The sequence below is a fragment of the Neurospora tetraspora genome (genome assembly GCF_033439725.1).
Source record: "Neurospora tetraspora strain CBS 560.94 chromosome Unknown B0H65scaffold_2, whole genome shotgun sequence".
Taxonomy (NCBI): Eukaryota; Fungi; Ascomycota; class Sordariomycetes; order Sordariales; family Sordariaceae; genus Neurospora; species Neurospora tetraspora.
The window spans coordinates 2,174,175-2,199,233 of NW_026944384.1; the positions used below are offsets into that span (position 1 = coordinate 2,174,175).

At 37.1% G+C, this 25,059-nt stretch overlaps 5 protein-coding genes across 5 annotated transcripts; 2 read left to right on the forward strand and 3 right to left on the reverse strand.

The window, feature by feature from the left end:
- Positions 1 to 1,112: 1,112 nt before the first annotated feature.
- On the reverse strand, positions 1,113 to 1,877 carry B0H65DRAFT_101312 (uncharacterized protein). Its single transcript, XM_062820440.1, has 2 exons — positions 1,613 to 1,877; positions 1,113 to 1,554 (listed from the first exon to the last, which is right to left on the reverse strand). The coding sequence occupies exons 1-2, from the start codon at positions 1,781 to 1,783 to the stop codon at positions 1,300 to 1,302; spliced, it is 426 nt and encodes a 141-aa protein (XP_062684162.1). The 5' UTR covers positions 1,784 to 1,877; the 3' UTR covers positions 1,113 to 1,299.
- A 652-nt stretch (positions 1,878 to 2,529) lies between these two features.
- On the forward strand, positions 2,530 to 4,310 carry B0H65DRAFT_101387 (N2227-like protein-domain-containing protein). Its single transcript, XM_062820443.1, has 2 exons — positions 2,530 to 2,816; positions 3,066 to 4,310. The coding sequence occupies exons 1-2, from the start codon at positions 2,722 to 2,724 to the stop codon at positions 4,201 to 4,203; spliced, it is 1,233 nt and encodes a 410-aa protein (XP_062684163.1). The 5' UTR covers positions 2,530 to 2,721; the 3' UTR covers positions 4,204 to 4,310.
- Positions 4,311 to 5,731, reverse strand: B0H65DRAFT_101381 (putative NADPH-dependent beta-ketoacyl reductase). The gene is made up of 2 exons (XM_062820442.1): positions 5,383 to 5,731; positions 4,311 to 5,174 (listed from the first exon to the last, which is right to left on the reverse strand). Exons 1-2 carry the CDS (start codon positions 5,487 to 5,489, stop codon positions 4,418 to 4,420), a joined length of 864 nt encoding a protein of 287 aa, XP_062684164.1. The 5' UTR covers positions 5,490 to 5,731; the 3' UTR covers positions 4,311 to 4,417.
- A 668-nt stretch (positions 5,732 to 6,399) lies between these two features.
- On the forward strand, positions 6,400 to 6,630 carry B0H65DRAFT_422155 (uncharacterized protein; the record flags this gene model as incomplete). Its single annotated transcript, XM_062824384.1, has 1 exon — positions 6,400 to 6,630. A coding segment is annotated over one exon (231 nt), but the record flags the coding sequence as incomplete, so codon positions are not given.
- A 16,096-nt stretch (positions 6,631 to 22,726) lies between these two features.
- On the reverse strand, positions 22,727 to 24,432 carry B0H65DRAFT_506385 (uncharacterized protein; the record flags this gene model as incomplete). Its single annotated transcript, XM_062828058.1, has 2 exons — positions 22,727 to 24,073; positions 24,142 to 24,432. The coding sequence occupies 2 exons, from the start codon at positions 24,430 to 24,432 to the stop codon at positions 22,727 to 22,729; spliced, it is 1,638 nt and encodes a 545-aa protein (XP_062684166.1).
- Between the last annotated feature and the right edge of the window lie 627 nt (positions 24,433 to 25,059).

Genomic DNA, 25,059 nt, shown 5'->3' on the forward strand with positions numbered 1-25,059 from the left:
TCGGAGTGCGGTGCGAATGCGATGCCAAGCCTGCTAGTGTTGGAGATGCAGGCCTGTCAAGAAATGGTGGCAGGTGTGGTCAGTGGTCTTCAGGTGCTGGGTCTGTGTGGGCGGTTGTAGCTTCTGTCCAAGAGCGGGGCCGGGGCCGCCCCTTGAGGTTACGCTTGATGAGGTCGTCTCTGCATGGCGGCCACCCGCTCAGATGGTTGCACAAAACCCCCTTTGATAATGATAAGATTTCTGCTACGTACGCGCCTTGAAATCGATGGCACAGTTACAGCAGCAAGTCATTAATGCCCGAATCGAATCGAACAGAAAATGGCACCGGGGACATTCATTCAAGAGGAGTCATCGGCACAGCTTTTGGTGTCGCAGTCAATGAGACGCCCGGCCCTTGGAACCTCGATCAAGGCCTGGCCGAGGATTCGATACTTGGGTTCGTCCCATTTCCCGGTTTGTGGCCCGCCCGTCTCTATCAAGTCAAGCTTAGAGAAAAGCCGGGTTTGTATGCGTTGCCTGGATTGTTTGGATGGTAGTATTGGTAGGTAACATCTCTCGCATGTGGCCTCCGTTTCTAGGTCAAGAGCCTGCTTGATGCTCTTCCATATCTTCAGTTGGAAATGGGCTTCTAGACCGCTTCCCGTCCTTTGGGAACCAGATGGCGAGCTTTCCTCATCACTTCTTTCGCTCTTTCTTGCTGTATAAGCCGCATCATGTCCATCACGGGCAGGATACCAGTCGTCTTCTTCAGACCGACCAGAGACATGGAACTTGGATGTCGTCAGAGGGTCCACGACACAGTTGCCGTGCAACAGACGGCTGAGACCTGCCAGACCTGCCAGGTCAGGTTTGTGAGCCAATACATCCCGAGGCCATGTTAGATGCGCCAAAGATGAAGCTGAAGATAGCACCCTCTGCCGTATCATATAGCCAGGACTTTCGGGTTCAAAACCTCTCCGTCGATTTTCTGAAGGCTACTTGCCTTCGGCCATGCCCCATCGGGATATGGTGCCAATCCATATCGCTACCAATACCCGACATGTATCAAGCAGGTAACCGAACACGAGTGACAGTTCCGTGGCCTTCTCGGGGCATGGATCGTGGGGAATAACAGTCCTTTGTGGCACGTTCAAACAAGGCGAATAGGTTAGGCAAGCTCGATCTAAGCGTTTGCAGAAACTCGTCAGGAAGGGAACTGCCGGAATCCCCTTGGCCGTGTTTGTGTGCTACAGCTTGTGCCCGTCAACAGTAGCGAAAGAATGTAGTAAGGGGAGGGGTTCTTTTGTCAAAGTTCGAGGCTCAGGACTGGACTCCATTGGGCGTCGCGTTGGCAGACTTGAGTTTGGACAGGACAAGCTCGGCCACCTGTTTGAAAGCTTCCATCTCCTCTTCAATGGTCCCGCCAAGGCCAGCGCTGGCAAAGCTCGCCGAGTTGCCCACGTAAGTAGGAAGTTGCGTCCTCCTTGTGATCAGCTTTGCCAGTCGGGTGGTAAACTCCAACGTTGGTTCAACCGTACAAAGAGGAGTTGACAGAGGCTGTGTTGGGTTGTATCTCTAAATCAAAATCAGTCATTGGGACATGTATCAGATTGGCAGCGGGTGGGAGACTCACATCCGGCAGCGCATAAACAAATGACCCCAGGGGAGTGGGTGACGTCGCCTCTTCGGCCGAAGCAGTGGTGAGAAAGAGCACAATGGCCTTGGACTTGACTGTCAATTGGATGTAGATGCGCGTGTCCATTGATCGCGGCAAGGGAAGCGAGAGCTGGATAGGGGCATCCATGATAGGTGTCCGTGGCGATCTCAATTGTATCGAAGGGTTCGAGGACAGTTGCAGATTTTGATTACGGTTTGCTCGGCTACTAGGGCTTGAATGCGAATGAAGGGCCTCGTCAGCTTCGAGAGGATGAAGGTTCGTTCGGGTGGAGGTTCACTTAGTGGAAAGGAACAGACGGGACGGGACGGAGTGAGATGAAGACGGAGTTTGGTCTCGGCGGGGGCGGGGGTTGGACGTTGGAAGTGGAGGGAAAAGTGGCCGGGGAAGTGGAACTGAAGACGCGGCCGGCGAGATCACCTGGCCCGGACAGCTTGCCCGCCCTGAAGGAAGTGAAATTGCAGTGGCTTGCACCTTCTGTAGCCAGAAATTTACAGCGGATGGGGCCTGCAGTTTCCCGTGCGATTGCCGCCTCCGGAATTTCTCCGATGGGCAGGGGCAGTCAAAGTGTCAAACCGCCGGGCAACAGCAACATGGCGCCATTATGCATGAGGGCAACTGCTCCTTCCATCTCACCTTTACAACGGATGGTGAAAAATAATGAAGGAACACACCATGCATGAATTTGGCAGAAATGTTTGTTGTCTTAATTTCTCTTCTGATTTCCACTGTTTTCCTAGCTTCCAAACATTGAAGCGGAAAACTCACGGCACATGATGAATCAATGATCCGCCCATAACCGGCCCGGCAGCCAGAGGAGACGACCGTGCCGACCTCCGCGCCGAGACTCTTCAACTAAGCAAAAGACGCGGCCCCGATACTGGCCGCTCATATCCACAACACCCAACCTTGACTACGCGTCTCCTCGCACTGATACCTCAGCCGTTTGTAATTGTGACTAGTATATCTTCGTCATATCACTTTGACCACAGGACACACAGAACTTTGAGAGACCCAGTTGTCTTACGACTTCAGTCCCGCCTTCATCCCACAAAAAAGAGCTCGAAATGGAGGAGGGCGAGCAGCAGTGGAAAGGCATTGAGACTGCCATTGAAGACCCGGAGGAGGCAAGAGTCATATATTGTGCGCTCGACTCATTTGTGTCAGTAGTCCCCCATCACTTCTGCTTCACCTTTGGCTTTAAACCCCGTCCAGACCCTCGCAAGACCGGCTTCTTGCTTGTTCATGTTCCCGGCAAAAGAAGCAATCACTCCCGGCTTCCGTAGTTCGGCGTCGTGAACGGTGATGGCCGACCATCACGCCCGGCAGGTCCGGTTTTATTTACCCTAGTTCAAGCCTTTTCAAACTCTTGGGTACATTTGCAAATTTCCTATTACTGACTTGAGAGTAGCCAATATGCCAGGATAGCACATTTCAACTGCACGCATTTGAGGAGGCAGTCCTTTTATGCTCTTCCCGAGGCTCACTGGAAGATGCTGGCAGCGCCACCGTTCAACTATCTGGACACCCTAGACAAGGTTGACGATGCCATCGAGTCCAACGCCGAACTAGCACGCGCCATAGTCCGCGTAGGTCTGGTCAACTTCCAACCACAGGACGTCACGCAGGGTAGCGAACCCACGATCCCTCCCCGATGGAGGGGCTGCGCGAAACGCTTGGATATCGACAAAGCCCGTAGTACTCTCAGGCAGTTCTACCGAGACTGGTCCGCTGAGGGCAAATCTGAGCGTGAAATATGCTTTGGCCCTATTTTCCGCGCCCTGGAAGCACAAAAGGAGTCAAGACCAAAGGACGCCCCGCCCATGAGGGTGCTTGTGCCTGGGGCAGGACTGGGCCGTCTTGTCTTTGAGCTCTGTGCCAAAGGGTACGTGTCTGAAGGCAACGAAATATCATACCATCAGCTGCTGGCCTCATCTTATATCCTGAACTGTGTTGGAAAGCCAGGGCAACACACAATCTACCCCTGGATTCACACTTTCTCTAACCATTCGACACGGGATAACCACCTGCGAAGCTACGCCGTCCCAGATGTGCACTGTGCAACCGAACTGACACGGCTGGAAGAGGAGGGAGTTGCCGTTGGAGAAATGAGCATGACCGCTGCTGATTTCCTGTGTCTTTATACTGAAGACTATCAAGCCGAAGCATGGGATGCGGTAGCTTGCGTCTTCTTCCTTGACACGGCTCCGAACTTGATTCGGTACCTGGAAACCATCTTTTATTGTCTGAAACCTGGCGGTCTGCTCATCAACCACGGCCCGTTACTCTGGCACTTTGAGAACAATGCGCCCGGAGGACACGGTCATGACGATGATGAGGGTGACTATGATACCACCGGGATTGCGGACCCTGGTAGCTTTGAACTCTCTGACGACGAGGTGATGGCGCTGGTTACCAAGGTCGGATTCCAAATCGTCTCTCGCGAGACCGGCATCGAATCTCCCTATCTTTTGGATCAGGAGTCCATGCTACAAACCGTATATAAGGCGAGCTCATGGGTAGCCCGCAAACCACGCACTACGGCATAGGACCTGATTCACCTCTCAAGAATTCACAACCGAACATAGGCTGCTACCGCGAGCTTTATATATAACATATGTACATAACACAGGCTACAGCAGCTCATGAACCAAAGAAAGACATTGGACTGTTATAACATACCCACATGCCAAATCTATCATCTCAACGTCTCTCTAGTCGAACTCCTTCCTCTTTCAACGAAGCTCTAACCCACCAACCGATTCACAACTTCGCCTTCTCCTCCACATTCAACTGCCCACTCGCCCACATCGCACCACCATCAACCGCAATCGTCGCACCATTCACGTGCGCACCCGCCCTGCTCGCCAAATACACCACCACACCCGCAATATCCTCCGGCCTTCCAAGCCTCTTCATCGGGTTCGCCGCCGCAATGCTCTCCTTCCCACCGCTCATATCCAACAACCCATTACTCATCTTCGTCGGGAAAAAGCCCGGGCAAATACTATTGACCGTAATACCCCTGGGTCCCAACTCCACCGCCAAGTTCCTCCCCAAATGAATCACGGCCGCCTTCGAAGCACTATACCCATACGTCCCTTGCTTACCAATAGTCCCAATACCCAAGCCCGCCACGGAAGCAGTGATGATCACACGGCTGGGGTCCTCGACGCTCGCCTTCTTTTGGAGCAACGGGGCAAACTCGCGAATGGTGTTGAACACACCCCTAACGTTCAGGTCCATGACCTTGGCAAAGGCCGAATCGGGATGCTCGTCAAAGGCCGCGCCCCAGGTGGCGCCGGCGTTGGCTAGCAGAATGTCGACGTGGTCGGTGTGCTTGGCGACTTCGGAGACGAGGTGCTGCACGCCTGATAAGGTGGCGGCGTCGGCGGGGATGGAGATGGCCTTGGCGCCCAGGGCGAGACCGGGGAGGGCGTTAAGGGTCTTGACGGCGCTGTCGCAGGCGGAGGCTTTGCGGGAGGATATGAAGACTTTGGAGGCGCCGGCTTGGAGGAGGCTGTTCGGGTTATTTTGGGGTTAGTCAAAGTGAGAATCTGGAGGGTCAATGGGGATGTGGTTAGGGGGGGGTTGTTGAGGATGGGGAGATGTGGTGTGTGAGAGCTGTGTATGAACGCAAGAATAAAAACATGAAAAAATAACATGGAATTCGAGATCAAAGGTTGATTTTGAATATCAACACAAATAGGCAAAAAAAAAAAACTTACGCCGAAGCAGCACTAAGACCCAACCCTCTCGAGCCACCCGTCACAACAGCAACCTTGCCCTTGACAGAGAAGAGGGAAGGGAAATCGTTAAGCTGAGCGTCCGCCATTGTGTATTGTGTGTGTTGTGTTTCTTCCTCTTCCTTTTCTTTCTTTGCTTTTCTTCGGTTCAAATATGAAACCTGAGAAGTTACAGAATTTGAACTTAAAAAAGAGTCAACGTGTTGATGTATCGTATAAAACCTGTGGTGCTTCCCCGGATCGGGACGTGGGCCGCTTTTTAAGACATCGGGGACGGACTTTGCCCCCTGCACTGCTTGGTCTGCGGGGGAGGGACAGCTCGGTATGTACCTAGTGTACGGTGGCCCAAGTGTTGGCTATGCTCAATTGAAAAAGTTTGGTCAGAAAATAGCCCGTGTTAACTGTAGGCACTAGGTACACGCCTAGGCGCGTTAGCGTAGATTTAATTTAATAATTAAATCCATCTTATATTATATATAACCCCGCTTCTCCACATACTTTAATATACGTAAATACTTTTACTACAATAATAACTCATTACTTATTAACGATTATAACGTACCAAAATCAATTTGTAAATATATACTATATATAAAACCAACGTATATTTACTTTAAACTAACTCTAAAGAAAGAAAGTATATCCGCTAACAAAGAAAGCAATATTATCGTAAAATTCCGCCCCTATACTTTTAAGGGTAAATCCCTTACGTAAAATATAAACGACAATAAAGTATTAAAGGAATTAACTAGTAATTAGCTTAAGGAAAAACGTTTCTATTTCACTATTAAAAAATTCCTTAATTATAATATTAATAAAGCTTATACTATTTTAATTATAAACTAAGTAAAAATACCTATTAAAATTAATTAATCGATATTAAAAGCAATTGAATTTAATAAAAGAATATAGAATATTATCCGCCGCCTTAATTTTAAAAGATATTAAGTAAAGGGAGAGTTAATTATTTCGGTTCTAAAGTAGGATTGCCCCGAATAATTTATCGGCCTAGTCCGTTATTTTTTCAGCGTTAAAACTAATATAAACCCTTATACTAAATATATAATTATTAATAATTATAGTCCTTTCGCCGATTGCGTTTTCAGCGGTAAATTTATCAATAAGAATATTTATACTAATTATTATTATAGAAGCGAAAGTAAAAATTGCTCTTTACATAAGGGTATGTTATATTTTTATTCTTTTTCAATTATTATATTTACTTACTAATATTCTTTTTAACTTTTGAGAAAGCCGAAGAGAAAAAAAAGTGAAATAAGGTCCCCTTCTCTGCCAAAACTATTCGTAGCTATAAAGTTAAGGATTTAGAAAGGGTTTTAACTTAGGTTTGCGCTAAAATTATAAAGCGTAAAGTTAAAATACGTTAAATACTAAATAATAAATTAAAAGTAATTATATAGTTAGGGTTTAAATATACTTTATACGTTTAAATAATTACTTTTAAAAGACTTATTTACTCTATTAAATACTATAGAATGTATAAAACCTTTTATATTTATTATATTTAAAATAATAATAATAAAAAGAAAATAAAAAATAAAACATTAGAGCTTTACGTAATTTGAATATTAAATTAATAATAAAAGTTTTAAGGATTTTTATTTAATGATTATAAATTAAAACCTTTATAATTAAATCAAATTATTTAATAAAGTATTAAAATCCGTTAGATTCCTAAATTATATTAAAGTTAGAAATGGAACGCTATTTAAATATTTTTCCTTTAGAAGGTTTTATTCTTTTAAAAATTATATATTTTATAAAATTAGTATTAATTTCCTTAAAATATATTTATTTGACCGTTTTAATAAAGAGGGTAACCTTTATTATTATTAGTATTAGGTTTTGAAATTACTTTTAATTTAAAAATATTTTAAACCTTATAAAAATCTCAGGAATTCTATAATAAAATTAAATAACTATATTTAATAATTAATATAAATATTGAAATAATTCTTTCCTAAGGGATTATATAAGATTGTAATTAAAGGTATATTAAATTCCGGTAGTAAAAATTTCTATGTTATAAATCGATTCGAAAAATTGTTAAATGTGAATAAAAAAATATAAAATCTAAATCTTTAAAATTACAAAGAACGGTTAACGATTATTTAATAAAGATATTTAATATATAATTATTATAAATAAATAATGAATTAGTTAGAATATAACTGTATAATATTTAATTATTATAAAATCCTTTTTTCTTTTAAAGAAATTTCCTTCTTATAGATTTTTTAAATTATTTAATTATTTTATAAATAATATAATTATAAGGTTGCATTTTTCGCCTTCTAAGAATTATAAAGATAATTTTTTTAATTCCGTACATTAAAAATAAATAAAAAAATTACTTTTAAACTTCAAAAGGTTTCGAAATTAAAAGAACAAAAGCTTCCCTTATTGATGAAGGTCCTTATTTACTTTAATTAAATTATATATACTATAATTTTATTTTAAGCTGTTCAATATAATTTAAATTATTTATAAATTCTTTTATAAAGGTTAGCATTATATATAAAATTGAATTTGAATTACGAATATTTGATTAAATTTATTCGGTTTTATTTAATTAAATAAATAATATATATATTTATACAACCTTTTAATTGTATAATATATATTTAAAACTCAATAAGATTATATATATAAATCTAATTTATAAAGATTTATTATTATAAGAATCCTTATAGAAATTCAATTTAAAACTCTTAAAATATTAAATTATTTATATAAATTATTAAATAAATCATTTATATAAAATAATTATTTCTTATATAAAGGAATAAACTTATAATTAAATAATTATATACTTTTCGAATTAAAATTTAATGTAATTATTATAAATATAAAGAAGTTTTTAAAATAATTCGAAAAATAATTCTTTAATTTAATAGAACTCCTAATAAATTTAATATACATAATGGATTTACAAATTATTTTTAAATTTATTAATAATAAACGTAAATGAAGCTATATTTATGTAATAAATGATCAAACTAATTGAAATAAATCTACTTTTATAATAAATTTAAATTAATATAATATTTTTAATTTATACTCCTAATACCCATCCCAAAGGGCGTACTATACTCATACCCCCTATTAGCTATTAAGCTATACTATAATACTTACTACTAAAATAGTTTTTAATATTTAAGGGAGAGACCAACTACTTCCAATTAAACTCAACTCTTTTTAATTTCTTCTTAATAGGCACTACTTTTTTATATCCCTTATTACTTACCCAAACGTTTACTTACTACCCATTATTCAACTTTATAGTTTTATAGTACTTACGCAACCTACCTTTACTCTAATATCTTCCGTACGCTACCCCGAAAGTAACGTTCGCTATTCAAATATTTTAATTAATTATTTAATATAATTAATATATACCGATTATAATTAACCACTCGTTATTAAAATAATACTTCTTAATATGCCGGAAACCGCTTTCGTTATAAATTTAAATTCCCTAATAGATACCCTTACCCGTCTACTTCTATTTACCTAAATTAATACTACTATCGTCCTTTACGCTAATTATATTAAAAAACGAACATTTATTATCCCTACTATTTCCGTCCCGATAATTATAAAAAATATTCCTCTTAGTAAAATTATAGAAGTCAATGTAATTTACCGTTAATAAGCTGTTTTCTTAATCGAAAAGATTTTATTTTAAAATATTCGATTAGTTATTTTCAATTAGTACTTAAAATATATTAAATACTAAAAGGGTAAAAAAGGGCCTCCTATAAACGATAAGCCCCTATAGTATTTTATTTACACTTACACCAAACCCTATATTTTAAATAAGGGGCTATTCGACAACTACCTTTATTTTATTCACTAAATTAGCAAATAATATATATTTAATAAGAAGGCCCCCGAGGATACTAATATTAATAAGTTTAAATTCGTTAATACCAACCCTTTTTTAAATAATAATAAAATATAGTTTACTAACTTCTATATAGAACTATTAAAGCTGATTAACTTCGATAAGCTTAGAAAAGAAGTAGAAATTATAGGTAAAGCGAAGAAGGATTAGCCTATAATAATTATTTTCGTTTAAACTATTATTATAAAGAATAGCGATAATTCTACTAATACCGACGCTATTTATAAAATGATAATATTAAAGCGTACGCAAAAGCGGGCCGTTTCCTTACGCGATAGGAATTCCGCTTTCTTTCCTACTCTTAAACGGATATTAGCTTTAAAGAAGGATATTAAATAGGAGCCGAATATTAAAAAGGAATCGGGTATTAAGAGAAAGCCGGCTATTAAGAGGGAGTTGGCTATTAAAAGGGAATCGGGTATTAAGAAGGAGCTAAATACAAAAACAGAACTTAATATAATATAAGCGTTAAAAATTAAATAAGAATGCTAAATTAAGTAGGGGGGTAATACTAACCGAAGTGTAAGCGTAAAGAGAAAGTCTAATCCGAAAGAAGAAGCGGAGTATAAAAATACTCCCTCCTCTTCTTAATAGTAGATTAAATTTTAAAAGGAAAATAATACAGAGAATAATAGGTAGGGGTCGGTAAATAATAATATTATTATATCGGATTATATTATTTTAGATAGGGAAGATTTTATCGATTTGGCCAATACTAAGGAAATCTCCGCGTACTTTATAAAGGGCCGGAGAAATTTACGGCCAATCGATTTCAATAGTTTTAATTCCACGCTTATTCCGGCTGAAATACCCCCGACGCTTTTAATTTATAATCGTAGACGGGTGATTTTTAACATATTAGCTTTCTCTTTTTATTTACGGACAATCTTTATAATAATAATATAATTAATATTTTATATTTATTTAAACTTTATATTCCTTACTACTTTATAATATCCGTATTAAATGTACTAAAATATAGGTAAAGTATTAATATTGTAAAGAATATTATTCTTCCTATTTACTTATATTGTAAAGTTTAGACTTTTGAAATAGAGTTTAATAAATTAGAATAATTGAATATAAATTTTATATATATTTGACTACAGCGTAGAATTTAAGAATTTAATAGTTAAATAATATATATAAAAGAAATATATTATTAAACTTCTAAATTCGAATTACGTTTATAATTTTTTTTTTTTCTTTTCATAAAATCTTTTTTTTTTATCTTTTTTAACTTATATATTCCTATCTTCGTAAATATAAATTGGTAATTTTTACAAAACTTTTATTAATATATTTTATTTATAATAAAAATATTAACCTATATAAACGGAGACCTTTTACTTCTATATTATAAGAATATTATCTATATTTAAATAATATAAATATATAAATACCTTTTACTATTAGCTAAATTATACTATTAGTTTAATTTACTTATACGTCGACAATATCTTTTATTGTACTAATATTTAATTAATTTTAAAAGTATTCAATTATTTCTAATTTTGGTACTAATTGTACTAATACTTATTACTACCTTCAATTCTATTAATTCTGCCCTCTAACACCTCTATTATCCTGTTACGTTTCCTCCCCCTTATTTAACCAATTCTTTTACCTTATTGAAACTACTTATTAATAATTTTATAAAATATATGGCCGGAATTTTCTATACTAGCTTATATTCCCTTAATTAATCCCGAAAGTAATCGTATTGTTATTGGAATAGTTAATCTTAAGTATTTTGAACGTATAGGACGAAACTTTCCATAATTAAAATATACAATTCCATTATTTCTTAATATTAATTTAAAATTGTTTTGCCGAACAATATTTTCTAAATATATATACTACCCCTAATCTATTTTACACCGGTAATTAAAAACTTTAGCCTTATTATATTTATAATTATCACAGGGCTAGATCACATGCCCTATGCCAGTCGTGCCATTGGCCAATACTGCACTGCGGCTCAGCTGCAGCCATTACCATGGCACTGGGCTCAGCCTTGGCAGCGGTCACGGGGTAGATCCACTCGGCTAGGTGGATCTCACCCGTGCCCTATATCTGCCCTAGCTACGCATACCTTTCTTATTTTCTTCGTACAATAATAAAAATCATACATTATACTTAACGGTGCCTTCGCCCTGTAATAATTTATTATACTTATACATTACACTACGCATGCTCACTTACTATAAATATCGCAACGAACGTCTTTCTTAGCAACTTATTAGTAGTTAAATTTTCGGATTGTTTTTAATATTCTCGCCCTTTATGAAACGGAAAATTAATCCAATAACAATACTCATCCATTTAGTACTTTTAATTATAAATAGATTCTACAACTATTGCAATTATAGTAATTAAACCTTAAACAATATCCTTAATTCTAAATAAATTTATTTTACTTACTCCGAAAATAATAATAATACCGATATTAAATTTATAATTATTAATTATCCCCCTAATCTCTTAAGCGAGACTACCTTTATTAATTAAATTTCAACTCTCAATATAATTAATAATTACCCTATCCTCCAGGAATTAAATTCCTATAAAGCCAACATTCCTTATCCCCCTAATTATTATTATTAAGGTTATAAATTCTATAATCCTAATTTTATCTCCTAAAGTTCAAGCAATCCCCCAGTTAATAGTAACGAAATAGTTACCAATAACAAATTAGCCTTAATAACTTTACGTACGCATAGTAATAATACTATATATCGCTATCCCTAATCCTTTTTATATAATATATTATTAATTAACGACCCTATTGTCTTATACCCAATCGTCTTTCGCTAGTATACTAACTATATTACTTAATTACCAGCTTTTATAATTATAATTAATACTATCGCTAAAGCCTTTCGTACCTCCAAGGAACGCTACCATTAAGAGATCCTGTATAGGGAGGCGGAAGATTATGTTAATAAATAGTACTAAAGGAACCTTTAAAATAAAATAATTTAATAGAAATTTAAAATTAAGAAGTAATTTAATAAGTATAAGGATATAGAATAATTATACGTAAACTATAATAAAGAAATATTCAACATAATTAATAATAACGGCGTTATAAAAATTTAAATAATTTTTCTATAAATCTAAATACTTTATTTATAGAATTAAATTGTAAAATTACAAACCAAAAATAACGGTTTTATAATTTTATTTAAAAATAACAGCGTTAACGCCCCTAGTAACTTTAGCCTTAATAATAATAACTCTGACGGTAATAGTAGTAGAGGTCCCGGAAGTCTCGGTAATAGTAATTATAACCCTCCCTCTAAACCCCTAATTCTAATTCTAACTATAAGCGCCGCAAATTATAATAATAATAGTCGTCGTCATATAGTATTAAAACCCGAAGTCTTTAACGTATCGAATAAAATTCCTAAGGATTATAATAACGCTTATTCGATTTAGCATATAAAAATTCGTTTATATTAGAGTATAAACGAATAAGTTTTCCCTATAAAGTATATTAAACTCTTCTATATTTATACCTATTTAAGTAAAATATTTATAATTAATATTGAAAAGGATATAAAATTTATTATAAAGAATAAGGACTCTTCAATATAGTTTTAAAAAATAAGCGAGGATTTAATTAATTACTTTAATATTCTTCATAATATTATAAATATAAAATTAAACGCCGAATATATTTTCTAATAACTTTAATAGAAATCCAACTTCTAAAATTTTAAAGATAAATTCATTTTCTATACCGACCGTTATAGTATAGGCGATTTAATAAGAGTCTTTTTACTTAAGAAGAAGGTTAATAATTAATTTAGGGAATTAATTAATTATTGAACTAATTTCCTAATTAGTAATAATTTTTAGGGTTAAATTTTATTCTTGTATAGTTTCGTTCGTAATTACGAAGAGGCTACTTTCGAAAAGAAATTCTCTAACCTTTTCGGTAACTGTAGTAACTCCGGCTTTAACTCTGGTAACAGCGGCTCTAACGGTAGAAATAATAGCAGCGGATCTACTAAGACCGTTTTACAAAGTAGTGATACTATAGATTTAAATTAATTTAAAATTATTATACGTTGTATTATACCCTTTAATACTTAGAAATAACGCTAGGATAATAGCGAATATAAGAGGTGTAATAAGAAGGGCTATAAATAGAAGACCTATTGGCGGCTCGTAGATTTAAGTAACGGTAAGGGACTTATTGCTAATATTAAAATTAATTACCTTAAGAAGCCCAGTAATAACGATAAGAAACCCGGCTAGAGTGGTTATAGTAACGGCGGCGATAACGTTAATACGGTCGATGGCAGGGGTAGTAAGGCTATTCCTAAAGTTAATAATAGTAATATTAGTAATACCGGTACAGGAAATATAGCGTTTCCGTTATAAGTCGCTAGCGGAGGCTACTACCTAAGAAAGATAAAGGAAAGGAAGAAGAGTTAAAAGGATAACTACTAAAACTAAAGTATAGAAAATTAAACTAAAAGGATTCTTTATTAATTAATTTAATTACAATTAAGCTAGAAAAATCTATCCTTCTTTTTAATTACATTTATTATAGTAAGCGTAAAATATATTATTTAATATTAATTAATAGCGGTTATACGGGTAAAACCTTTATTAACGTAAATTTTATTAAATAAAATGATTTATTAATCTATAAATTAGAACAGCCGCGGCCGTTAAGGCTAGTAAATGGTAATATTAATATTTATATTACCGATTATATACGGTTAACTATAAAAATTAGCGTTTACAATAAAAACATTAATATATTAATATTTATATTGTTATTAAAAAACCCGGTTATCCTAAGGCTCCCCTAACTATAATAGTACAACCCCTTAACAAATTAGGAAATAGGAGAGTTCAAATTCAACAAAAAATACTGGAGCAAATATCTTCCTAAGAATATACCTAATTTCTAAATACGGGTACCCAAAATCTTATATAGGGATACTGTAAAAGTTATTAAAAAGGGAACGGAAGGAGAGATAGAATCGGCGTTAACGGCAGTGCCGCCTTCTTTAAATAACGGACCGGGTTTCGAAAATATACTAGCGGTACCGGAACCCGAGGTTAGGCTATTATTAAAATTAGAACTAGACGTAGCTTACCTACTAGACCCAAAATCGGTTTAACCGTTAGTACCGAACCCAGAACGCTCCTAAGAACCTTTAGTACTATTTTAAATTAAACGTATAATTTAATATAGAAGAGTTCGATTACAGACGAAAATCGCAAAGAGGATAAGGAATAACATAAACCCTAAAATATTATAGCCTACTAATTTACTAGAAGAAAGCTAAATAATAATATTACTTTATAATTTAATACTTATGCCCAAACCTAAGACTAAGCTAGTACTTTGCAAACTAATTAGCGGATAGCGTATATTTACTATAGACTTAATTAGAAAGCCTTTAATACTATTATTCGTAAGGCCTATCAATATTAATAGTATCCTTATTAATATAAACAAGATTATAGAATTTAATATTACGAACTTCAATTTTGCAGTCTATATAGAACAATTAGAAGCGATCGTTACGAGTAAGGTTGAAATCAAGAAAGCGATTAAGTAAATAGAAGCGGAAGTAAAGAGTAAAAGTAAGAAGGAATTGGAAGATAGGAAGCTGGAAGTTATAGATTAAATATATAAAAATATTTATATAAATAATAGAATTAAGTATAAAGATAAGTTTATAGACTACTTTCTAAAAATTTTAAAAGGTAATATAAACGAAGCTATATTGAGGATTATAAAGGAGGACGCTAAAAGATTCTACGAAAAGGCGGATAAACCTTTAATTACCGAAGAGTAATTTTAAGGTAAGGATACTAGTATATTATTATAAATATTAAAAAGTGGCCAACCCTAATGACGCTAAGATTATACCTTAATATAAATCTTATAATTATAAAATCGAATTAATCCCGGGAATTAAATTACCTAATGCCCGATTATAACTATTCTCCCCCTTAGAATTAAGGGTTATTAAAAAATAATTGGATAAAAATATTAAATAAAAATTTATTAAACTATTATAATTGCCAATAAGTTTACTAATTTTATTAACTAAAAAGCCAAATAGCGGTATCCGTATTTACGTAAATTATAGAAGCATTAATAATACAACTTTAAAAATATAATACCCTTTTCCCCTAATTAAAGAAACCTTAAACGCTATTTACAAAACCAAAATTTTTATTAAATTCGATATTATTATAACCTTCAACCGTATATAAATTCATAAGGGCTACAAATAACTAATGACGTTTATAATATAATTTAAATTATATAAGTCTTTAATTTAGCCTTTCGGGTTATAAAGCGCCCCAATAACCTTCTAAAATTTTATTAACGATATCCTATATAATACTTTAAACAAATTCGCCACTGTTTACTTCAATAATATCATTATTTATTTGGATAACGAAGAAGAATATATTAAATACGTATTAAATATACTAGAACGCTTAGAAAAGTCTAAATTATAAACCGATATCGATAAATGCGAATTCTATATAATAAAAACCCAATATTTAGGTCTAATTATTATACCAGAAAATATAGAAATAGATATAAATAAAGTTAAAGTAATAATATAGGAGGCTCCAAAATTAAAAAAAGGATTATAATCTTTCCTAAGCTTTACTAATTTCTACCGTTGGTTTATTAAAAATTTCTCGAGTATAGTTAAACCCCTTTATAAACTTATTAATAAGACAGCGGACTAGTATTAGCATATCGAATATTAAAAGGTATTTAATAATTTTAAGGCTACTTTTACGATAGCACCGGTCCTAAAAATCTATAACTAGAGTAAGAGAATAGTAATTAAGACAAATATATCGAATTGGGCGTTTAGAAGAACCCTCTTATAATGGGGGGACGACGGAATTCTCTACCTAGTAGTATACTTTTTAACAAAGTATATTACAACAGAATATAATTACGATATTTACGATAAGGAATTGCTAACAATTATAAAGGCGTTGGAAAAATAGTCCTTAAAATTCGAAGGGGCCTAAGAGGAGGTAAAAATTATTATAGATTATAAAAACCTCAAAACGTTTACAACTACGAAGTAATTTACCCCTCGTTATATAAAGTAGTTGGAATTTTTTAATCGCTTTAATTTCCGTATTATATATAGGTAAGGCCTAAATAACGTTAGGCCTAACGCCTTAAACTGGAAACCTAAGGATAGGCTATAAAATAATGATAATAAATAGTTATTCGTAAGAAAGAAGCTTCTAATCGATTCGGACCGCTTCGACCCGGCCTTCTTCGAAGACGACAATATAAAAGAAAATTTAAATATTACTAATTTATATTTAAGAGCTATAAAGGAGGCCTAGCGTAACTAGAATTAATTAACGTATATCGGAGGTAATTAATCGTAATATCCTAAGCTAATTTAAATTCCCTTATAAGGTACCTAGTACGGACTCATATAAATAACGCTCTATATTTCTATATAGCTACTCAAGAATTAAAGATTATTAGCCATTTATTTTATATTCTTTATTTAATTATATATTTGAAGAATTTAGAATATATATATATATATATTTATATATAGAAAATATATATGAAAAGGTTTAAAAAAAATACCCTTTAATAAATATTGTAGTTTTTATACTTATTTATTCTCAACAAAAATATAGATTTTCCAATTGGGTTTTCTTTTAAGAAGTAAATTATTATTTATATAAATATATAAATGTATATAATTAAGTCTTTAAAATTATAAAAGTATTTTAGAATTATCTTCTTTAATATTAAGAATAATCATTTCTAAAACTTTCATTTTATAATTCTTATAAATTATATATATTAATCCTTTTTACATAATAAAGATTATTATTATAGTAAATAATTATATATTAATATATATAAATATTCTAATATAATTAATTTCGTTATTAATAAGCTTCTTTAGTTTAAGGGTATTAAAAATTATATTCTTTAGGTTATAAGAATTGAAGTTTATTCTACCCTTATAGAAATTTAAAAAAAGAATTTTTTAAAAAAAACTAAAAATAATAAAAGCGCCCTCGCTAAATTATAATTAACAATAAAGAACGGTTCTTTTTATTATAAATAATATAAATCCTTAGCGCTTTTAATTTAAAAAAACTTGAAGGATTTATATAGTTTTAAATCTTAAATTGCTAAGATTTTTATTATTAAGGAAATTTCCACCTTTATTTTTTAATAAAAGATAAAAATATATTTAAATATAATCAAAATAATAAATAATAGATTAAAAGTTAAGGAAATCGAATTACATCTTTAAATCTTTATATTTTAAATTCTATTTAACTTACGGAAAGGGTTTAGAAGTTAATTTTTCTCTATAATAAAAAATTTTAAAAAAGATTTTAAAGCTTATATTTTAAAGATGTTAGTTTCGTCTTTCTTGAACGAATTTAAACGTAAAAATTCTAATTATAATAATATTCTTTTTATTAATAAAAAGAATAATAATAATGTATTTAAATCTTATAATAAGAATTCTAATTCTTTTTAAATTTTAAAACTTTATAAAGGGAAGAAAATTTAAAAAGTAATTAAAAAGGTTATTTTCTATATTTATAATAGTAAACTTAAGTATAAAGTATAATGATTATATTTTTCTATATTTAAATAAAGTTCCTAAATATTTTAAGAAGTTAAAGAAATATAAAAATTTTAACAATTTTTTTGAATTTTAGAAGTCGAAGATAATAAGTTTATTAATAAAGTTTTCGAAAATATTTAAATAGTAAATAGAATGACACTTAATATTCTAAATATTATTATTAAAAAGATTTAATTTATTAAATTAGAAGATAATTATAATTAAGTATTAAAATTAAAAATTAAAAGGTTATTTAATAGTTTTCTTGAATTATATTATTCGACTACGTTTAATAAAAATAATATAAATAATTAAAAAAATATTTCTACGATTTATTTTAAATCTACAACTTAAATTATTATAAATAAGAATTTGTTTTATGAAAATTAATTTTTTAAAAAAGGCTATTTAAAGGTTTACATTAAATATTATAAATATATTAATCATTCACGATGGACCACAAGTCGACATCCCAGAGCTAGTCACAGCGGAAGATATCCACAGCGTCCTCTCTACGGTAGCGCCGAACAAGGCGCCAGGCGACGACTGGCTCTCAAACAAGTTCCTGAAGGCATGTGGGGAACCCTTTAAGGAAGCGATGGCAGTCCTGGCGACGGCCAGCTTCCGCTTCGGGTACTTCCCACAAAGGTTTAAGAACGCACGGGTAGTTGTCCTAAAAAAGCCCGGTAAATCAGCCGACCAGCAGCGACTGGCCGGGGCATGGCGACCGATATCACTACTAAGTAGTGTGGGGAAGATCCTAGAGGCGTTGATCGCTAAGCGGTTGATGTCGGCAGCAGAGAACTTCGCCCTCCTCCCGGAGGGCCAAATGGGCAATAGACCAGGGCGTTCGACAGAGTTCGCTATCCGCGTCGTTACCGATGCGGTCCACACAGCGTGGAAACTCCAGGCCACAGCATCACTAATGCTCCTCGACCTCAAAGGCGCGTTCGATAGAGTCAACCACCGATGGCTGCTCCATACCTTATGGGAAATGCGTCTTCCGCGGTGGCTACTATGGTGGATCTATAGCTTCCTTTCCTCGAGGAAGGGTTCACTGTTTTTCGACGATGAGTTATCACCACCGTACGACATTACGTCGGGGGTGCCACAAGGATCCCCCCTCTCACCCATCCTTTTCCTCCTTTCCATTACGCCGCTCTACACCAAGCTAAAAACGATCCCGAACGCAATTACCGTCGGGTTTGCCGATGACACTAATATCCTGGCGGTAGCAAAGACGACTGAGGAGAACTGCAGAACTCTCCAAGCTGCTTGGGAGGTCTGTGCCGAATGGGCAAGGGAGCGAGGGATGGAATTCGAAGCGAGCAAGACGGAGTTGATGCACTTTACCCGGACAAGGAAGCCACGAGAAGAGACTCTCCGGATCGGGGAGACCGTCCTAGAACCGGCAGAATCCGCAAGGTTCCTAGGCGTTTGGTTAGACAGGAAACTCAACTTTAAGGCCCACGCTCAGGCCATAAAGAAGAAGATGGCGACGCAGACCTTCGCGTTAACACGGCTAGCGGCAAAGACATGGGGCTGCTCCTTTGAACGAGCCCGGGAGATCTATACAAAGGTTATTCGAAGCGCAATAGCCTACGGCGCATCGGCATATCATCAACCGACGGAGCTATACGGGAAAGCCCGGGGAATTGCAACCCAGCTGGCGAAACATCAGACCAAGTGCCTAAGGGTAATAGCGGGGGCATACAAAGCGACCCCGATAAGAAACTTGGAAACCGAAACGTACTGCCCGCCGATCGACCTTTACCTAAATAAACGGGTAAGAGCCTTCGAAGAAAGAATTGCTCAGACGGACCAAGCAGAGTTCGTTAGGGGGACGGCTGCATGGGTAGCCGGTTGCATCCAGGAGAGGTCCCGACGACGGACTTCCCCTCCCAAAGACCTACCGGAAAGCGGAGCGGCCAAAGCCCAATGGGCCGAGAGATGGGCGCCCACCGCCAACCTAATAGGGGAAACAACGCCGCAAGACGCGCCACACGATACGCAACAGGGCACGCCGTATCAGGAAGAGCCATCGGCCAAAGATAGGGAGCGGTGGTTAGAGAAAGCAACAAGGAGGGAATGGATAGCAAGGTGGGAGATGCAGACAGCGGCGGCAGTCTCTAAGTCGGGAAGACGCTACCAGTTGACGATCGCTGACCTAAACCCAAAGTTCGACGGGACTTCGATAAGGAGACATATGGTCAGCTCCAGAAAGGAAAAGAGGCGCGGTGAGGCTGAGGGCGAAGACCCTCGCCCCCTCTCTAAAGCCAAAAGCTCACTCCTCATCCAAGCGCGGACAGAAGTAATCGGGCTCCGGTCCTTCCTATTTAAAAGGAAGGTCCCCGATATCGAAACACCGTACTGCTCTTGCGGGACGGGCAAGGAGACCTTTGCACACTTGGTTTACGACTGTCTATGGACATTCAACCAGCGAATAAGGGAAGAAGAGTGGCCGCACAGCCAAGAGCAACTGGCTGTATACTTGGACGACGGAGAGCAGGCCGACCGCCTCCTCGGTTGGGTATTGAGATTGGGACGGCTCCGAGAGTACCGCCTAGCAGTTGAGTTGGAGGAGGAAGGAGTCGGCGAAGCCGACCCTCAGGGATAACACATCAGTCGATGGTAAGATATCGGCGATGCGTTAACGTCATTATTCACCGAGCGGTGGGTGAGCACCGCTACGGTAGGAAACGCAGGTGCCGGCCTCGCGGCCGGGCAAGGGGCGGGGGTTTTTATCCGGCAGACGGAAGTATGTACGGTTTTCCCTCCGAAAATAGGTGAAGGACCCCATGCCCATCGGGCGCTTAGTATATAGTTACTAGTATAGGGAATAGGACTACTATCACTATCACTATTAATCATTCTTTTAATTATTTTATAAATAACTAACTTATATAATTAAATTATTTCATATTATAATATATTAAAAATAATTCTTTTAATTCTATATAGTACATATAAATTAAAATATTTATTTAGATAAAAAGTTGAATTAAAAATATCATTTAATTATCTATTATAGAAAGCGTTTATTATTTATTAAATACAATTATTCTTAATTAAAAGTAATTATTAAATATTAAATACTAAGATGGAATATACTATTCGTATAGAAATAATATATATACATATGAAAATTAGAATAAAGTTTATAGTAAAATAAAGTTGGAGTTTCCCGTATACTAAATATATTTGAAGAATTATTAATATAGTATAAGTATATTCTCCTCTTGCGCTTTTGCGGCGAAATCGCTTTAACAGTCCTACGTTATTTAATATCGGAGATAAAAATATTTTCTATTTCCTCTAAATTATTAAGCATTATTTCGTTTATAATATTATCTTTCTCATCTTCCGTTTAAAGAACCTATATTTCTTTTACCTCCTCCTTCTTTATTTTCTTCTTCTTTAATTCCTTTTTAAAAGAGTACTTAGTATTTTATTTAATATAGTAATAATATATATAGGTGTTATTAAATTACTTTAAATAAAGCGTAATGTATTTGGCTGTTAAGCGTATAGTAGCTTCGTTAATATATTTAATATATTTATCGCCGTTATATTCCTCTTCGAATAAATATACTATAATAATAATTATTTACCTAATTATATTAACTTTAGAGATAATAATTTCCTATGCCCTATTCCTAAAGGTTTTTCTAACTTCCTATAAATATACATAATTTTGTTAGAACCGATAATATTAAATTACTTCCGATATAATAATATAATTTTAATATACTATATTATCCTTTAGGACTTATTTGGTAGAGCCCGTAATATACTTTATAATTTTGGCTAATAAATAGGCGGTTTACTCTTTAGTATTTAAAACTTCGCTCTATTAAATAGGAGGCGTTGGTAATAGGCGGCTAATCAATTAGAACAGCAGCGGTATAGTAGGAATTTGTATAGGGAGCGGTAGGGGCGTTATAAGAGAATTCGGAGAGAGTGGCGAGAGAACGGAGAGAGAGCGGAGAGAGAGCGGTAGGGGAGCAGTAGGGAAATATATATATTGGTTGTACGATATTAAAGTGTAAGGGTATAAAAGGAAAGTAATTAATTTAGCAAAGAGGAATATACGTACGTTTGTGTGCGGAGTATTAATAATTTCTCCGACAAGTGGTTATAGTTGAGAGCTCGGACCAATTTTTAATTGAGCATAGCCAACACTTAGGCTACCGTACTAGTGGGACGGGAGCCGATCGCTTCGCTTCCAGGTTGTTTTCTTCGGTGACGACTACCGATCGGGAATCGGCACCTTTGTTACCTCCGCCAGCTCCGCGTCCTGGATATGATGAAGAACGTCGTCTTCAAGTCTACGGTGAGAACCTGGCTGAAGTAGGTTGAGGTTTGGTTCAGGTCTAAAGGAGAAGACACATTCATGATGTGATATATCGACAGCAGATTACTTGGCTCGTCCTTGGTAGGCACAAGGTCGGAAGACTGAAGAGTACAAGTATCACCGTGCACTGCTAATCCGTATTTCCATCTGTGTGCTGCGAAAGAGATCGGTTTTGTGGGATAGCCGTCGTCTACACTCATATACTGCCGGCTTAGTCCGTTCATAAAGATAAAGTTCCCATATCGTAGGGCCATTGACCACGCAGCACCCCAATTACATTCATTCTTGCCCAAAGAAGGACCCGAAATGATCATCAAGTCTAAAGATTCGCTAGAGATAACACCACCGCTACTTGAGTTTAGCATTATCCGTACACCTCACCGTAAAAATACAACCGCTCAATAACAACGATCAAGTCTGGAGAGGAATTGCTCGCTCCGGCACATGTTCCGGGTTGTGTACAGGACTGCCAGCATCGTTGTTGGCCGTTTGCTCGGCCTGATCTCCCTGCTGCTGGTTCTCTTGTTCATTGGCGGCGGCAGCGGCTGCTGCTGCTTCTGCCGCCGCCGCAGCTTCTTCCCTTTCTCTCCGCTCACGCTCACGCTCAGCACGCTCAACCGCCTCGAGCTGTGCAATGTGCCTCTCAGCAACCCCAGGAGCGATACTGGCCAGGAACAAGAGGCCAGCTCTTTCGATGCGGCGGAAGAAATTGACCAAGTGGACAGCCCCAGCATTGTCGATATCCCGGCGCTCGTGTAATCCAACAAGACCTACGCCAGGCTCACCATTCGCGCCCGCAGGTGGGGGTGCTTGAGGTCGCGGGACACGCTGGCGTCGCTGCTGATTCGGGTCGGCCATATGAAGTAGTCCATCAAGATGTTGTCTGATTGGCCCAAGAGCTTGGTTGGCAAATCGATTCAGGAAACCCGCGTTCATGACGAGAACGCCAGCGGCCAGGGCCACCATGGTAAATACTCGAGTCCAAGAAGAATCGTTCGACGTGAACCACCATATGAAGAAGATCAACCTAATAATCAGCCATATATGAGGCCACGCTGCAGCAACCAATGCGGCGGCTCCGACGGGATTGTTCGGATGCCCTATTCCATGTCCAATAGCTCGATGGTCGATCCTGATCCTCACCTGCACAGGTTGGTGTTGTCCTTGTGGTCTCTGCGGCTGGTTCTGGACTTGCGGTGTCGTGTGTGTTGGAGGATAGGGAACAACTCCGGGGTATAATAAGGGTGGCTGCGGGAGGGTGAAGGCATGATGGCTCTGGAAAGTTCCTGGTGTGGCGTACAGCTCCGATCCGTTCTTGACCAGAAGACCTCTTGGGCCAGTGGGAGAGGACAGGATATACACCTCCGCTTGTTGTCTCTGCGGCTGGGACTGTTGTTGAGACGCTGTAGCTGTTCGGTTCGTCGGACCAGAGGTTGATATTCTGACTGCAGAACCGGTCATATGTTCGTGGATGTTTCGAATCTGTTCATCTGCAGCTGGTGCTACTCCGGAAGGAGCCGAATTTCGCTCCAAAGCGTCAATCCGGGCTTGCATCCGCTGTGAAATCTGGGCTTGTATCCGCTCATGGTGAGCACGCCAATCGTTCTGTGATGAAGCGTCCTGCTGCGTTATCCTTTGCCCCGTAAGAGCAGTTTGGGCTGAAACCGGTGCTGGTTGAGAGGAGGAAGTAGGGCCAGGCGGGTGGTGGTTGGAGGTTCTGACCACGAGATGAAGAGGCTGTTGGTCGCCTGTGCGAAGCTGTTGACATGACAAATATATCAGCCCATGTTCCCCGATTTGAGTACCATTGACGAAGGTGTGCTTACCTTGTCTTCACCAAAGACATCTAGTAAAGTTTCACTCTCGCGGGCGAGCAATCGGCCTTGGTGGATGATGCGCTGCTCGTCGTGAGCCGGGTGCATTGTAAGAACATCGCGGATCTTGTCCTTTAATTGCCCGACCGTCGTCGTAGCTGGGAGACCTTGAAAGTCAAGGTCGTCGGGGACGCCTTCAGATGGGGACACAAAGTGAATATTGACGAGCAGAGGAGCGTCCTCCCCGGGGGTTTCTAGCGCCGAAGGCAAAGACGCTGCCGGCTCTCGGTCATTGGCGGCCATCCTGACTGTCAACGAACTCCTGGTGGGCAGCGATTGGTTCGGACCGGTCGTCTAAGCCAGAAAACCTGTAGGGATTGATTGCTTCTTGGAGCCGTTGACGGAGTTCAGCTAGGTCAACAGGTAACTAGACTTAGAGATTACAACAAGCGGATTCCGAAGACGGGAGTACGATTCTTGCGCAAACAGAGAGAGGCAATCAGACGAATTACGGTAGAGGTAGTGTAAAGAAATGGGAGGAGCAATATTAATTCGAAGCGTGGATGTAGATGCTAGATTCGTTCAAGATGGGATGACAGTGTAGAGGTGCGAGTTGTAGGTTCCATGTCTTTGTCGTGATGTTCTATCGTCAGCTCCTAAACTCCACGTTGTCATTCAGAGCTGACGCGGCAGGCAGGTCCGGGCAGCCGGTAGAGTGGTACCTGGCCCCACGTTGGAAGAATGGGGTTGTACGAGAAATGGGCCGTCCTTACACTCAGACCTGGGCGTGCTAAAGAGCACTTTCTTGTACACGTGTTGCGGAGCCGTGCACCTGGCAGGTACTCGCTATCCCAGCTTCCCCAAGCACACACAACTTGCGGCTTCCTCACTGCGTCTCTCTGCCACTGGCACCCTAAGTATGAAAGGAAC